The sequence below is a fragment of the Alligator mississippiensis genome, chromosome 6 (genome assembly GCF_030867095.1).
Source record: "Alligator mississippiensis isolate rAllMis1 chromosome 6, rAllMis1, whole genome shotgun sequence".
NCBI classification, from domain to species: domain Eukaryota; kingdom Metazoa; phylum Chordata; order Crocodylia; family Alligatoridae; genus Alligator; species Alligator mississippiensis.
In genome coordinates this window covers 25,589,675-25,605,362 of record NC_081829.1, presented here as the reverse complement: position 1 = coordinate 25,605,362, position 15,688 = coordinate 25,589,675, and the positions used below count along the sequence as shown (strand labels likewise).

The window sequence follows — 15,688 nt, the reverse complement described above, 5'->3', positions numbered from 1 at the left end:
CAGAAAGGGATATGGTGGTAGGGGTCTGCTACAGACCCCCACACCAAGGGGAAGAACTAGACTCGGGGCTCCTGAGGCAGCTCTCAGAGACCATAAAAACTAAGGAGGCGGTAGTCATGGGGGACTTAAACTACCCAGACATCTGCTGGGAGACACAGACAGCAAAGTCCCACCATTCATGCACGTTCCTATCCTGCGTACAGGACCTCCACCTGACGCAGGAGGTACACGGTCCCACTAGGGGGAATACCTTACTGGACCTGATATTGGCAACGGGGGATGATATGGTAGGGGACCTACAGATTGGCAGTTACCTGAGGGACAGTGATCACCAAATAATATAATTCATCATAAGACGTCGAGTGGGTAAGGTAACTAGAAAGGTGAAAGTGCTAGACTTTAGGAAAGCTGATCTCAATGCACTCAGGCGATTAGTCCAGGACGCATTGCAGAGTAGGAGTTTTGAAGAGATGGGAGCCCAGGAAGGGTGGCTGTACCTTAAGGAAATGATCCTTCGGGCACAAAGGGAGACGATCCCGATGCAAGGAAAAGGAGGGAAAGGGGCCAGGAGGCTTCCCTGGCTGACCAGAGAAATCCAGGGCAGCCTGTGGACTAAAAGGGGAGCATATAAAAAGTAGAAACGGGGAGAGATTACCAAAGAAGAGTATACCTCCTCTGCTCACACTTGTAGGGAGGCAGTTAGATGGGCCAAAGCTACCATGGAGCTGAGGATGGCATCCCAAGTAAAGGATAACAAAAAATTGTTTTTTAGCTATATAGGGAGTAAAAGGAAGGCCCAGGGTGGAATAGGACCCCTACTAAATGGGCAGAAGCAATTGGTGATGGACAGGGGGGACAAGGCTGAACTCCTCAACGAGTTCTTTGCCTCAGTGTTTCTAAGTGAGGGGCAGGACAAGGCTCTCACTGGGGTTGTAGAGAGGCAGCAGCAAGGCACCAGACTGCCATGCGTAGGCCCTGAGATGGTGCAGAGTCACTTGGAGGAACTGGATGCCTTTAAGTCGGCAGGCCCGGATGGGCTCCATCCAAGGGTACTGAAGGCACTGGCCGACATCATTGCAGAGCCACTGGTGGGAATATTTGAACACTCGTGGCGCATGGGCCAGGTCCTGGAGGACTGGAAAAGGGCCAATGTGGTCCCCATTTTCAAGAAGGGGAGGAAGGAGGACCCAGGCAACTATAGGCCAGTCAGTCTCACCTCCACCCTTGGCAAAGTCTTTGAAAAAATTATCAAGGCTCACATTTGCAAGAGCCCGACAGGACAAATTATGCTGAGGAGAAACCAGCACGGGTTCGTAGCAGGTAGATCATGCCTGACTAATGTAGTCTCTTTTTATGACCAGGTTACAAAACGCCTGGACGCAGGAGTAGGGGCTGATGTCATATACTTAGACTTCAGGAAGGCCTTCGATACAGTATCCCACACCATACTGGTAAACAAGTTAAGAGGCTGTGACTTGGATGATTACACGGTCCGGTGGGTGGCGAATTGGCTAGAGGGTCGCACCCAGAGAGTCATAGTGGATGGGTCAGTATCGACCTGGAAGGGTGTGGGCAGTGGGGTCCCGCAGGTCTCGGTCCTTGGACCGATACTCTTCAATATCTTCATCAGCGACTTGGATGAGGGAGTGAAGTGTACTCTGTCCAAGTTTGCGGATGACACAAAACCGTGGGGAGAAGTGGACACACCGGAGGGCAGGGAACAACTACAAGCAGACCTGGACAGGTTGGACATATGGGCAGAAAACAACAGAATGCAATTCAACAAGGAGAAATGCAAAGTGCTGCACCTAGGGAGGAAAAATGTCCAGCATAACTACTGCCTAGGGAATGACCTGCTTGGTGGAACGGAAGCGGAAATGGATCTTGGAGTCCTAGTGGACTCCAAGATGAACATGAGTCGTTAGTGTGACAAAGCCATCAGAAAACCTAATGGCACTTTATCGTGCATCAGCAGATGCATGATGAACAGATCCAAGGAGGTGATACTTCCCCTCTATCGGGCGCTGGTCAGACCGCAGCTGGAATACTGCATGCAGTTTTGGGTGCCGCACTTCAAGAGAGATGTGGATAACCTGGAGAGGGTCCAGAGAAGGGCCACTCATATGGTTAAGGGCTTGCAGGCCAAGCCCTATGAGGAGATACTGGGGCACCTGGACCTCTTCAGCCTCCGCAAGAGAAGGTTGAGAGGCAACCTGGTGGCTGCCTATAAGTTCATCACGGGGGCACAGAAGGGAATTGGTGAGGTTTTATTCACCAAGGCGCTCCCGGGGGTTGCAAGAAATAATGGCCACAAGCTAGCAGAGAGCAGATTTAGACTAGACATTAGGAAGAGCTTCTTCACAGTTCGAGTGGCCAAGGTCTGGAATGGGCTGCCAAGGGAGGTGGTGCTCTCCCCTACCTTGGGGGTCTTCAAGAGGAGGTTAGATAAGCATCTAGCTGGGGTCATCTGAACCCAGCACTCTTTCCTGCCTATGTAGGGGGCCGGACTCGATGATCTATTGAGGTCCCTCCCGACCCTAGCATCTATGAATCTATGAACATGGGGCAGCAAGGGACCCAGTGAATCCCCAAGGAAAGGAAACACATCACCCTTGTCCTGCATTGGCCAGGGGGTCCAATGCAGTGCAAGGGGTAACGTGTTGCCTAGTAAAGCAGATCAGCTGTGGCAGAACATGTCCTGTCACAGCTGATCCTTTGCAGCATGGGACCTCTATTTCTACCCTGAGAGCAACTTGTAGCAAGAGAAACCCCAGAAGGAGATTTCAAAATCATAACCGCATTCACATAACAAGTAATCAGGAGCTAACCTGCTAAAAACACAACCAGGAGAAAGATGACCTGTCCGACAAACAGCAGCCATGTCAAACAATGCTACACTATGTCACTGGCCTTGTGCATTATTTACAAGCTCCAATGGAATGGACTGTAGATACAGCCTGCATCAGCAGATACAGATAGAAAGCAATATAGTTGCCTATGGTTTCCACTTGCCAGGCTCTCTGTATAGCCTGCTGACAAAATCATGAGGAAGGGGCAGTGGAAACTCAACTTGTATTAAAACAGATCAGGGAAAGAGAGAGAGAGAGAATATGGGAGGAAGAGATAATTTCATCTTTTTTCTTTCATGTCTGCTGCATCTGGAAATTCAAGGGAGGAGGGAAAGAAAACAGAGACCTAGGCACACAAGAGATCTCAAGATGGAAAAAATGATGGGAAGACAGGAGAAGAGCAGGCCACAAGTCTTCATTGTACTTGCAATCTTGGGTTAGTGCTGCAGTGAGGAATTTGACTGATGACTGAATTAGTAAGTTCTTGTTCTTACCTGCACTCTGCAAATGGTTTTGGCTGGGCTGGGATCCCAGGAGAGTCTGGGAAAAGAAACAAAGCAAAAGCAGAGAGATGATTATCTGATGAAATAAACATGGGCATGTCCTGAAAGCTGCTTGGCCTCCAGCTGCTCCAGGGAAACGCCCTAGTAATGAGCCTTTTTCCTGATTTTCCTATCACTCTGGTTACAATCCAGTCAAATCTCTGTCCATAAACAATATGAGTAATTACTGGACTGCAGAGGGTTACCCTTCACACAAGCACCACACTAAAGGGTTGCTTGCCATTTTCATGGGTTTTAATCCCATGCTAGGGGAGCAGGGGCAGCATGAGCAGGTAGAGTAGGAATTCAAAAAATGGGGGCTTGACTGAAACGTATGTGAGGGAAAGTCTGATAGAAATTGGTGTAGCCACACAAAGTACGAGGAGTTTCTAGCTCACTCCCTGTTCAGAGCATAGAATAGCAGCCTGCTGGGGCCATAATAGTGAGATGGTTCCCAGGGGGGCTGTTCATCTAAGGAGAGATTCCACCTTGGGGATGGTTGTTCAAATTCAAAGAAAAGCCCCCATACCAAAAAGCTAAACATCTATTTGAAGATGTTAGGATTTTGCTGCCAACATTTCAGGGCCTGAAGAAGGATAGCAATTTCCTACAACACCTGACAGTACAATATTACTGTGACCACTGACAGCACAATATTACAGGAGGCCGTCACTAGGCCAGTTGAATGTTGGCCTGCCCACCTGTCTAGGGCAGTCTGCCCTCATTAGCCTGCCACGCTTTGCTGTTTTATAACTGTTGTAAAATATGGGAGGCTGCCCATTACATGCCCCGATGTCTAGGGCATTATACACGGCTCCGACCTTCCCTGTACTGTGTCCCATGCCTCATAGATGGCATCCATATTGGTACAGTGCCTCACACTGACCCATGCTCCAGTCTCACATGGGACTCTCACTCCCCCCTGGAGCTCACAGTCACTGTGCCTTCACACTGGGCTCCAAACTCATGCACCCTCACTGGGGTTCACTCACTCATGCCCCAACACTGGGGCACTAACTCATGACCCCTCACTGGGGCTAACTCCCTGTACTGCTTGTGGGGCTGGCCTATACACAGACCTTCAGGCCAACCTTATAGCCCTACTCTGCATGCCCCTAGTGCAGTCCTTCAGGTCGCCCCCTGCAGCCCTACTCTGCACCATTACTGCGCAGCCCTTCAGGCTGCCTTTGTGGCCTGAATCTACGCAGCCTGTTTCCTCACTCCATCCCCTTGCTGGGGCCATTCTTCTGCCCTGTCACTGGGGCAACTCTTTGCCTCCTCCCTGGGGCCTTGGAGTCTTCCACCCCACAGGCTCGGGTGTCCAAAGATGTGCCTGGCCCCACTGCTTCCCTACTACCTACTAAGTCGTGGGGGCTAGGGCTATAAGGTACCCCTTGCTCGCCTTTCACTGGGGGGCAACTGGCATGGCATTTCTTTGCTACTCCACATTTTCCATGCTACTCCAGGACCATCGTTTTCAGTCATACCCCAGGACCAGGAGCATCCTTCCATCCCCACAGCTCCTGCCCTTACCTCCAAGGATGTGCTGAGCAGGCACTCAGCTAGGTGGCGTTCTAGCTGCCAACAGCAAACTGCTGGCTCAGCCCTGAGGGCCTGAGTTAAAATGGAAGCTGCTCAGCCCCCTCCTCCAATCACATGGCTCTCTTGTGGTCATGTGACTGCCTCATCAGGGCTGGCCTGTACCTGCCAGCTGCTCTGCTGCCACTCTAAGCCCAATTACCCAAACAGAGCCTGACTTCAAAGAACCAGCATGAGATATATGATGCAGAGTCCTGAGATATCCCATGCTGCATTCAATGGTACAGGCAAAGCCTTTCTGATGACTGAGAGGAAGATCTCCGGTCTGTTACCATGAGGAGTGCTTACAAGGTTTGCATGCAGGTGAAATTCCTTCCCAGAACAGTGGCCCATTGAGTCAAGAGAACAAACAGCATATATTGAAGTTAGTTCCTCATGCTTCAGTTTGTGTTTAAATAACCAGGAGCTTTTACCTGAACAACAATTTCTTCTTAACAGAACAGGGTCCTCTGTACATAGAGAAATGTAGTCAGAGGGAACAGTTTTTTGTTTACTTTCTCTCTTTTTCTTTCTCTTGCTCTCTCTCACAGGTTTGGAGCTAAAATGCTCTCCTTTTTATTAGTTTCATCTCTCTTGAAAGAAAGGAAGAGAACACTTTGGAATCAATGTTAATTATTTGCTGTATTAAACCCTATAGACCATCTCTGCAATAAGCAGGGGCAGCTCCCATTGACTCTGAACCTGCTAATACTAACGGTGAATTTGGTTCTGTAGGGGCTGCCAACAATGGGAAAGTGCCAAGATCTCCCAGAACAACAGCACCTGAAATGCTAACTTGGAAACAAATCCACAACCTGTTTAGAATTGTCAGATCAGCTGGGATGACTTGCACATGTGAGTGAGAGAATGAGCATGAGTAAAACAGCAGTTAGATTTGTAAACTCCATTCACCAGGGATTCTCCTCTGTACACTTCACAGTGCTGAGCCCACACAGCAGGGAAACCAACAGTGATTGGCCCATTCAGAGTGACATCAATTTGAAGAGCTTAATGCACTCTATAGAGACATGGGCCACCTGAGCTACATGACATCTGTGCTTGTCCAAGAACTCACAGCAAGACAGGTCATGAAACAGAACCCAGGTCTCCCAGCACCCAGCTAAAATAATATATGCAAGCACGCACAAAAGGTGCGTGATAGGCTGGATTAATAACAAACCATGTGGAGAACTGGTTCTGTTCTTCTTAGAGACTTAACTGCAAACGAAGGGACAGGAATTCAAACCTTTGGAATGATATGCTCCCCCTTGCTGTCCTCTCAGAAAAGAGTAATCACTGACAGTCATCTCAGTGAGATCGACCCCACCCCCACCACCAAATTTGAACCTCATTATGAATAGCCTGTCCTGTATCCCTGCACCAGGTCCATGTGGCTATAAATCATCAGTACACAACAGCAACAGGAACAGTCAGTTGATCAGCAGTGGACAGAGACAAAGAGACCCTCCTGCCAGGGTCACCGCAGTGCTTGGAAAACATGGAAAACATGAGCCAAAGCATCTGTCAGCCCCAGTGCACCATGCACAGGTTCAGTTATTCTTTGGGGTTCTGAGAATGCATTTTCATAGGCAAAATGTGATAAATTTCCTTTCTCCCACACTAATGCCCCCCAGTCCAGGGACAGGAGCAGCTTAGACCCCTTAGAAAGAAAATTCACTATGTACAAGCTCTGTTTGCACAGAGGATAGTAAAAAGCCACATGACTTTGTACAATCAGATTTAAAAAACCTCCTACCTCCAGACATCCAAAGCAGGGTAACAAATCCAGGAGAACCACCAGGACCCCAAGTGCCCTGGAGAGCTGCATCCTTTCTGAGCAAAGTGGCCAGCAGCTTCTTCAGGCTTCACATTCCCTCTCTCTCTGTCTTGCTGGGCTCAGCTGCCTCCTCCCTTCCTTTCCCTCCTCTCTTCTATTTCACAGAGAGCAGAGTTCTAGCAGCATTGCATTGGAGGGAGCAGCACACTTCTGTAATTTCTAGACAGGGAAGGGAATGAAGGGAATGAAAGTTCCTGGCAGCATCCAGTGATTTTGCCTCCCCTTCTCTCTCCCATCTCTTCTCTAATATTTCCTTGCTCTTTAGGGAGATAACATGCTCCAGAATTTCTGATCCACCTTTGAAAACAGCAGGAGGCAAGTGCAGGCGGGTAGAGTGCAGTGTTCAGCCATCCAGGCTACTTTCACACCTCATCTCTCTCTACCTCCCACCAGACTCTCCCTAAGCTGCCCCTCCCTTTTTCTTGTTGTCCCAGCCTCTCTTTGCTCTAGGTATGCGTCTCCACTGCCAGCTTTTTCCTCCCCATCCCTGCTGTGTACCTTCCAGTATAGCTCAGCAGCTCTCCCATTGCTGAAAACAACCCTCTTTCCTCCAGCTGAGTTTTCTTCCTTCCTCACTCTCCTCCTGTCTCCAAGAGGCTGGAAGGGGTTGATCTGGATCTCCCTACTAAAGACTCAAAAGGGTGAAAACAGAAGGGTGAAAAATCCTGTGTGTATCTGTGTGTAAACTCTTGCCAGAGATTAGACTAGCTGGAAGGAATCTGGACTTTACTCTTCCCACTTGTCTTTTTGTTTAACTGCCTGCAGTTCCCCGCAACCACACTTCTCAAGCTGTTGAATCCAGGAGAAGAGCATCCAGAGAGAATTTCAGGATAAGTATCTTGCTGGTTGGGTTTTCTGAGGGGAGAGACACAGGACCTCTTTGAAAGAGCTCTCTGTGGATGCCTCCCTCCAGCTCAGGGAGGCATTTCCACCAATGGCATGCCAGAGCCAAATTGACTCCAAGGTTCATCTTTTCAGCTAGGCAAGCATTTCCTTGACCTTGGGCTAAGGCTGCAACGCTGTTTACATTTGCCTAGTTTACAGGCTTAATGCAGGGGTTGGTTATTGCTGCCTACTCTGGAGAGTACCACTTGATTTATTTTTTAAATGTACTCTTCCAATATATAAAATATTAAGGGCAACCAAGCACTGCACATTAATCAGAGTAATCAGAATACTGACACAGCCCAGGGACTTTAAGGTTATCTCCTTGCTGATCTCACCCACTTAAATGGATATTTCCTATATCTATACTTCCATTACTAGGGAATTATTTTATTGTTCTGGAAATGTTAATATCACCTTAGAAAAGAACTCGGTTCTAAATTTAGAAATGCTTTCCAAAAGCCATGCAGCCGACCAGCATAGACAAGCTGGTAACATCCCTGCTGGCTAGCCAAAATGCCTTTTTCTTTTATTGCCCATTATCTGTTCCCTATTGCAGTTTTGTCTTGCTTGTCTCATCCGTGGTCGCTTATCAAATGCAGTACAATTCCATTTGAAGATGGATGAGTAACAGGAGTCATGGGGTGGGAAGGGGGAGCAGTTTGTTGGGTGAATTGTGCTGCAGTGTTCCGGGCACTGCTTATCTGGCCAAGAATTGCAATAATTTAATTAGGAGCGAATCTCTACAACTGCACAATGCAGGAGGACAGCAAGATAGAACAGGCAAGGAGAGAGGCTGCTAAAAGCAACGTAACCCCTGCTGGACTCCGTGACTAGCACTGCTTTTCCAAGGGAGGGGCAGCACTGGTAGGGAGGGGAAGACAAGAAAAGAGAAAAGGATGTTGGAGTTTTAAACTTGCTTGTTTTAATTAAGATCTAGAATGTTTGTGGGTGCTATCTTTTACTGGACAAACTGCATGGTTGGGATAGACTCAGACAAGCTTTTTGGTAACCTTGGGTCTCTGGAAGAGAAGTGCAATGAAGCTCTAATGAAGACACACAGGAGGGTGTGCTGAAATTGTGAGTGCAAAATGGCATCAACTGAAAACCCATTAGTCCTTGGGGCATCCTTAACCCCACACATGATCATCAGGGGGAAGATTATCATCAGTGCCCAGGTGTTCAGGTTCCCTTCAAGGTACTCATTGTTCTTCTGCCTCTTCCAACAGAGGAAGGTTTGTTGTTAAGGTTGAACAGCAACAGGAAGAACCAGCCAGGCAGCTCTCAAGTTATAGTACCTGCAGCCTGGAAATGACCAGCTACATTCAACATTTTTGTGATAGACATTATTCTAGCTGATGATCTGTAAAAAGGGCCTTCACACTAGACCTGTCCTCGAACAGCTGCCAGCTACTTTCTTCTCCCAGGCAAGCCTGGGTAGTTGCAAGTGCTTTGCCCTCATACAGAAACCCAGGACATGCCATTCCTCAAACAAACCAGTAGTCCAATTTTTGTACCCAGCCTCCATCATCATGTAGTGGTATTTACAGCAGGTCCCTTTCTAGCCCAGGCTTGGTGTTGTCAGAACTACTGTACACTCTTGTCAAGACTTGATCCTATATTCCAGTCTAAGAACTGCATCAAAGAAACAAGCATGTACTAACAAGCAAAACTGAGCTGGCAGAAACCCACTGGGCCTTAAAGGTTTCTAATGGCCAAGCTGACCTTTCCTCCTTCACCCACCTACATACTCACTCCTGCTCTGCTTTTGTCCAAGAGAGATCACAGCTTGTCTCCACTGGAATGTTTCACCATTTTTACTGGCATAATTGTTATAACTTTAATTATATCGCCTTTGATCCTTTTTTTTCCAGATTGAGAAAGGTTTTTTTCAATTTAAAATGCCCAAGACAAAAATTAAACTGGAATATGCCTTCTTATACTGAAGGGAAAGAGACTTGCAGGGGATTATACCAGTACAACTACAATTGTAGACATTCACAGCTTTTCATATCAGTGAAACTTGTGTGTGTTGACACCCTCAGCCAACTACCTATAATCACCTGTTTCATAAGAAAACTCCTCTCTGTACTCTCCTCTAAATTTAAACATGCCCCCAAGTCCCTTGGTAGGACAGATTTCTCCCAGCTACGGCCAGCAGCGTAGGATTTTCTCAGAAATCTATTCAATCATGCTGTTTCTACACTGCTCTGCACTAATCCCTCTCACTAAGGAAAAAGCACGCCTGCTCCTTCCAGTGCTCTTTGACCTGAGGAATGGAACACAGACACCTGCAAGGTAATTCAAACCTTTAGCCACTACATTGCTATTCTCTCTACATATATGAGGGGAGAACTATCCTTCCCCTTTGAACTGTCCATAGTCATTGTACAAGTGCAACTCAAGAGCAGGTCTCCCTATTAGACATGCAATATTTTTTCCATCCCTTTGCCATGAAACAGAGAGATGTCATTGCAGCCTGCTCCTGCTTTAAGGTCAGCTCTTGATTATAATGAAATCTACATTACTTACTTTACTAGGACTAAGACCTGCAACATGTTTGGTTTAAGACTGCAAACTACTACTAAGTGCATATCCTTCAGGAGCAGCAGTTCTTGATTTCCTTAGTAAGGTGGAAGTCACCTATTCCAGCACAGGAACTAGGGGCTGGGCAAGGTACATCCACTGAGCCAGTTAACCCACACCCAGGTTATTCTATGGGGGAGGGGAGGGGAGGGAAGGAAGGGGGGAGGAAGTGGGGGAAAAAGGAAGACGTGGAAGAGGTCTAGCAGTACTGAAGAAACAAGGTACCCATTTTCTCTTATGACACTGATGTACTTTTGCGGTGTACAAAAGGGAATTCTGCTCACCCAAAAGACTACTCTGTAGAATGGGCTTGGGGAACGAACAGATTAAAAATAAAACATGGAAAATTGCAATAATTATTTAGCAAATCCAAACCAAATTAATTGAGTTCCCAATGGCTCTGTGCCCCCATGCGATCAAGCCCAACAAGACATGGGCACTGTAGTTTGGTAAAGTGTTTTCCTCCTTTTTTGGTATTATTCACAGCAACAGAAGATGGCAGATGCGAGATGAAAGTTAGCATCTGCATGCATTCCTCTAGAATTCCAAATGCTTTCCTCCCTCCCAGCTGGGATATCAGTGTCATGTTCAGGGAAAGAAGGAGACCATATTGATTCTTTCATAAAAGATCCTGTGCAGCAGCATGATACATGAGGAAGTTTAGACAGCAATAATCCCTACAGATGGCATTAGCCAGGCTATAAAAAACAAGGAAAATGAGATCAAGGAATTCCAACAGTTTGCTCAATTCCAATAACCTGCTTAAGAGGGCACAGAATAGCCAGTCAGGTTTCATTTAATTCTCTGCCCACTTTCCCATTATGTATATGGCTTAACAACAGCACTCTTGAAAGTATTTGATGCTGGATGGAGCAGCAGAACCCACCCAGCTTCTGTGACCCACTGTGAAACAGTGCTTACACAGAACTCACGAGGAGGAGACAGTCCTATCCACAATGCTCATAGTAGGTGTACTGATGATTATTTCCATTACTGAAAGAGTAAAAATCTTTACAAGTCAGACTCTGCCTAATTACAAATGTTAACGGAGAGATACAGCTCTTATTGTCAAGGTCAATCAGCACAGACAGTTCACAATTACAGTATGCAAACCAGAGCCAAATAAACTGCCAAAATAGTTTAAGAAGTAACATGTATTGTCATGCAAAGCACATTAAGATACTAAGGGAAAAAACACACACAAACAGTGCACATAATAAGCTTTAAGGACTTGAAGACTCTAACACAACATTTTATGGCAACCTTAAAGATAGAGCAGAAGTTGAAAGGTCAGAGAAAGGAAACAAAATTGGCAAGAAGCACTGTGAGGTTTATGAATGTGATTGCAAAATGAGCAGGACTCAGATCATTTGAGAGTACAGTAAACTGATCAGATCCTCTTTTTCATTCTGTCATATAATAAGAGGAGACTATTCATGAACATTAGTGTAAGATGTTTAGAATAAAATGCACCTTCCTCTAATAGTGAGAAAAGTATGAGATCACACTCAATGCTGCAAACTTTTTAATGCATAAGTGGATAAGGCAAATTTAGAATTGACAGTTTCTTGGCTCCCAATTCGGCATACTATCTGAGGCTAGAGAAGATGGGCATAAAAGAACTTTACTAAAGAGAACACTGTCTGGCTTGCCTGTGTTATGGGACACAAAGACCAGTTCACCTAAACTGCTTAATGTGCTCCAAAATCCAGGGCACTTCAGATGTTTTCCTTTACACTTTGAACTGCCTCCCTGAACTGGCAGGAGAAATCATGCTTATCCCTTCCTTGAAATTCTTCAACACCCATTCCTGCCATGATATTAACAAGAAAATTTAGTTGTCAAACTAGCTAAGCTGCAGTACAAATACAATAAATATTCATGATTAATAGTTAAAGAAAAACACCCAAACAATATGGGAGTTAGATTGAGCAAAAAATGCCTAACGAATAGGCCTGGCAATCAGCAGACCAAGGCTCAGTCTTTGACTCTGACCCACAGTGTCACCTTTGACAAGTCACTTCATCATTCTATCTCATTTGGACTGTCAGTTTTTGGGGGCAGGGAGTGTTCCTTGCTATCTGCACACTGAATATACCCAGTGCAATGGGAAACTTTAGACATCACTCTAAAACAAACAACAAACTTATCAAAGTAACTATTAGTTCAGCACTATTGCACTTTTGTCTCTACTCTCTCCCTCCCACTGTTTACCAAGACACACAAGAGGGTCTCTCACAATAGGCTGGAAACTTTGCAACAAGCCAGATAGTGACATTACAACACAGAAATAATAACTTGAGAAAGCATCTCCTGTAATTCCCTTCCCAAAAGTGCCATGGTGAAAGTCGCATCTGATTCCCCACTCATATCCCCATGTACTTGGGGGCAGAAGAGTACTACTCTGGAAGCTGACTCTGGACTTCTAATATCAAGATGTTTCATAGATGAATTCAAGGTTTAAAAATGAAGAGGAAGATTAACATACACAGCAATAATGTTAGGGGTGCACTGGTAGAGATTTTCTGGGCCGATACCGATGACCGATTTTTAACGAGCCATATTGGCTGATACTGATCCAATTGCCAACATGCAGCCCGGCGGCATGGAGAACAGCATCTGGCTGGTAAGTCTGCTGTGGGCAAGGGCAAGGGAAAAGGCATGAGGAGGGTAGATCAAGGTCTCCCAAGGTGAGGGAGGGAATGGGACTGGTGCTGGGGCAGGTGCTGTGCACTTGGAGCACGGTAGGGCACAGGACAGAGCCACGGCTTGTCTGGGTAGCATAGGGTGGGGGTGCAGCTCCTGCTGCTGCACACACCCCAGGAGGGCATGTGCTCCCCAGATCTGTGTGTGGGGTGAGGGCAGGCTGCTGCTGTGGGCCAGGGGTGGCACTGCGCTCTTCCCAGCATAGGGGCTGGAACAGGCTCTGCTTGGAGTGGGTGGCAGTGGCGCTGGTAGGGGGACAACAGCAAATTTTGGGGTGGCTGCAGCCTAACCTGTAGCTACCCTCCCAGCGCTGCCTCCACCTGCCCCAAGTGCAGCCCAGGCCCAACCCCCCTGCCAGGAAGAGCCTGGCACCAGCCCTAGCCCCAGCCCACAGTGGCAGCCTACCTTTACCCCATGCACAGATCTGGGGAGCACATGCCCCCCAAGCTCTCTCAGGGTGCACGCTGTGCCAGGAGCATGAACGTGGCATTTATCAGCGATGTTATTGGCTACATCAGCCAAAAAAAGCCAATTATGTCAATTTTCCTTTTATTGGTGCCAATACGATATGGGACTGATGTATTGATACACCTCTAAATAACATGCTTCACCAGATGCACAGCAATTCTAAGCCAGGTCAGTTGAGAGTCATGAACTATTTGTCAGCAACTTGAACGGCAGACAGGAGGCTTGCTGCAGAACCTGCACATGCGCAGTTGTATCTTAACTGTGAAAACTTGTGTATGTAATTCGTTAAAACTCACGTATATAATTTGTTAGAAGATTTTATTTCACAAGGAAACAAGATTCCACTCTACACTTTGACTTGCTGAACAACAGTTAGGAAACACCCTTCTTGTTACCACAAGAGCCAGGGGTCCTATAGAACCATCTCCACCAAGCCCCTGCACCCCAAAAAACAATAATTCAATCAAGAACCTCCTCAGCGATTCTGACAGAACCCCTAAACATCAAATGCTCAATATCTGTTTTTAACTCTTTCTCCAAAGGTGATCCTGGCTGTGATTGCTGCTCTCCAGTTCCTTGGACAACCAGGTCTCTCTTCAAATTTCGTGTGTGATATTAGGGAACCGCCTCAATAGTCTGTTCACTTGTTTTGAAGATAAGTTATGTATGTATTCCACGGACTGCTGTTTCATGAACTGTTTCTGAAACGAGAAGCAGAACCATTAATATATTAACTGCTGAGCTGATTCTAGTCTGGATCTCAGCAATATTTCTAACGACACGCTTATTTCAAAAGCGTACCACCTGCCCTTTCAGCAAGCCGGCAAGCAGCAAGGGGGGAAACTGGCTCTGTGCTCCTTCTCCTGGGGCAGCTGCCTTCTGTTGGGGGCAGGGGGTTGTAGACCTGGGACCCTGGCCCTGGGGCGCAGGCAGCTGGGGGCCCCCTCCGGCAGGGCTGGGGGGCTCTTGTGGGAGGAGTGAGGGGCATTTAATTTTAAATTACAGATTTTGGGCATTTTATCAGGGAATTTGCAATTTTTTTTAATCAGGGAAAACCAGGATCCCTGCTTATAAGGTTGTGAAACAGAGGTGTCAGTCTGTAGCTCACCCTATTGGCACTAATGGCAAAGTTATAACAAATATCACAAGCCCAGAATCTACCCAGGAGTTGCATCAACTGCTCCCATGGACCTCAGACGTACAGACCCTTCATTCCAGGCTCATCTCCCTAGCTGAGTGCAACCATTTTTTATTATTTTTACTTCTCCACTACTGCAGTCATTTTAAAGACCACAGAAAGAGAATGCAGTAGGGGAGGATGGATTTGGTGAAAACCGACCACCTCCTTTTGAGCCCGATGTCCAGGCCCCGCTCCTGTCTGTGCTAACCCCCATAACAACAGCATCCCTCTTTCATAGCTGTATTTTCATCCACGCATATTTAGCTGCAGACGGCCCCGTTGGTTGCGTGCTTGCGGGCAGCTGGTGCCCTTGGCGTGCCAGCAACGTAGGCGGTATCCGAGCCGTTGGCCACCTCCTCCCGGGGAGAGCGGCGCGACGCGGCGTGGTACCTCGGCCGCGGCCAGGCAGGCGCGGAAGGCCTGGAACTCCTCGGTGCACAGGTCGCTGTTGAACTCGTTTTTCTTCCAGCAGGACATCAGCCCCATCATCTCCATCACGCACGGCCGCTCTGCGGGGACACGGACACGGACAGAGAGAGGCCGAGTGAGCGCGCGAGCAGCCCACCCCACGGGACACGGCACGCAGGGCGCTCACCTGTTTGCTCCTGCCGGCGCTCCTGCACGCGGCTGGCCAGCACCAGCGGGCGGCTGGGCCGGACCCGCGGCGGCCGCTTGTGGCCGCCCAGGCCCAGCCGCGATAGGAAGGACGCGGCTACGGGGCCCACCATCGCGCCGGGCCGGAAACTGGACCGCGGCTGCGCCTCTGCCCACGTGACAGCCGGAAGCCCCGCCCCGCCGAGTCCGGAAGGGGAAGCGCGAATAGAGACGAGCCCCCTGTGGAGAGCGCCCCCTTGCTGCATCCAACCAAGCCGCCTGAAACCGGCCACTTTGGTTACCCGCAGATTTCAGGCAGCGCCGGGAGCTCCCTACCTGCCCTGGAGTGTCCGCGCGCTAGACCCGGAAGCCAGGTTTAAACATACTTTAGGTGTCTGCCACGGCGCGGGGTCCAGTAGCATGGCCGTGGTCTCCCCAAGGCCCCCTTACCGTGCCAAGTTGG

General features: G+C 47.9%; 2 protein-coding genes across 4 annotated transcripts in view; both read right to left on the bottom strand.

The window, feature by feature from the left end:
- LOC102571242 (neurotrypsin) overlaps positions 1–7,672 on the bottom strand; it is a 57,944-nt gene extending 50,272 nt beyond the window's left edge. For 2 of the 3 annotated variants that reach the window (XM_059729725.1, XM_019497203.2), the window contains exons 1-2: positions 6,726–7,195; positions 3,344–3,389 (exon numbers count right to left, since the gene is read on the bottom strand). In XM_059729725.1, the coding sequence (XP_059585708.1) occupies positions 3,344–3,389; positions 6,726–6,797 (118 nt within the window). In that variant the 5' untranslated portion in view covers positions 6,798–7,195. Of the gene's footprint in view, positions 1–3,343; positions 3,390–6,725; positions 7,196–7,304 lie in introns of those variants that run through there. The other variant, XM_019497201.2, reaches the window with a different exon arrangement.
- A 6,080-nt stretch (positions 7,673–13,752) lies between these two features.
- On the bottom strand, positions 13,753–15,391 carry CHCHD1 (coiled-coil-helix-coiled-coil-helix domain containing 1). Its single transcript, XM_006262963.4, has 3 exons — positions 15,227–15,391; positions 15,022–15,140; positions 13,753–14,152 (listed from the first exon to the last, which is right to left on the bottom strand). Exons 1-3 carry the CDS (start codon positions 15,357–15,359, stop codon positions 14,048–14,050), a joined length of 357 nt encoding a protein of 118 aa, XP_006263025.2. The 5' UTR covers positions 15,360–15,391; the 3' UTR covers positions 13,753–14,047.
- Positions 15,392–15,688: the final 297 nt, after the last annotated feature.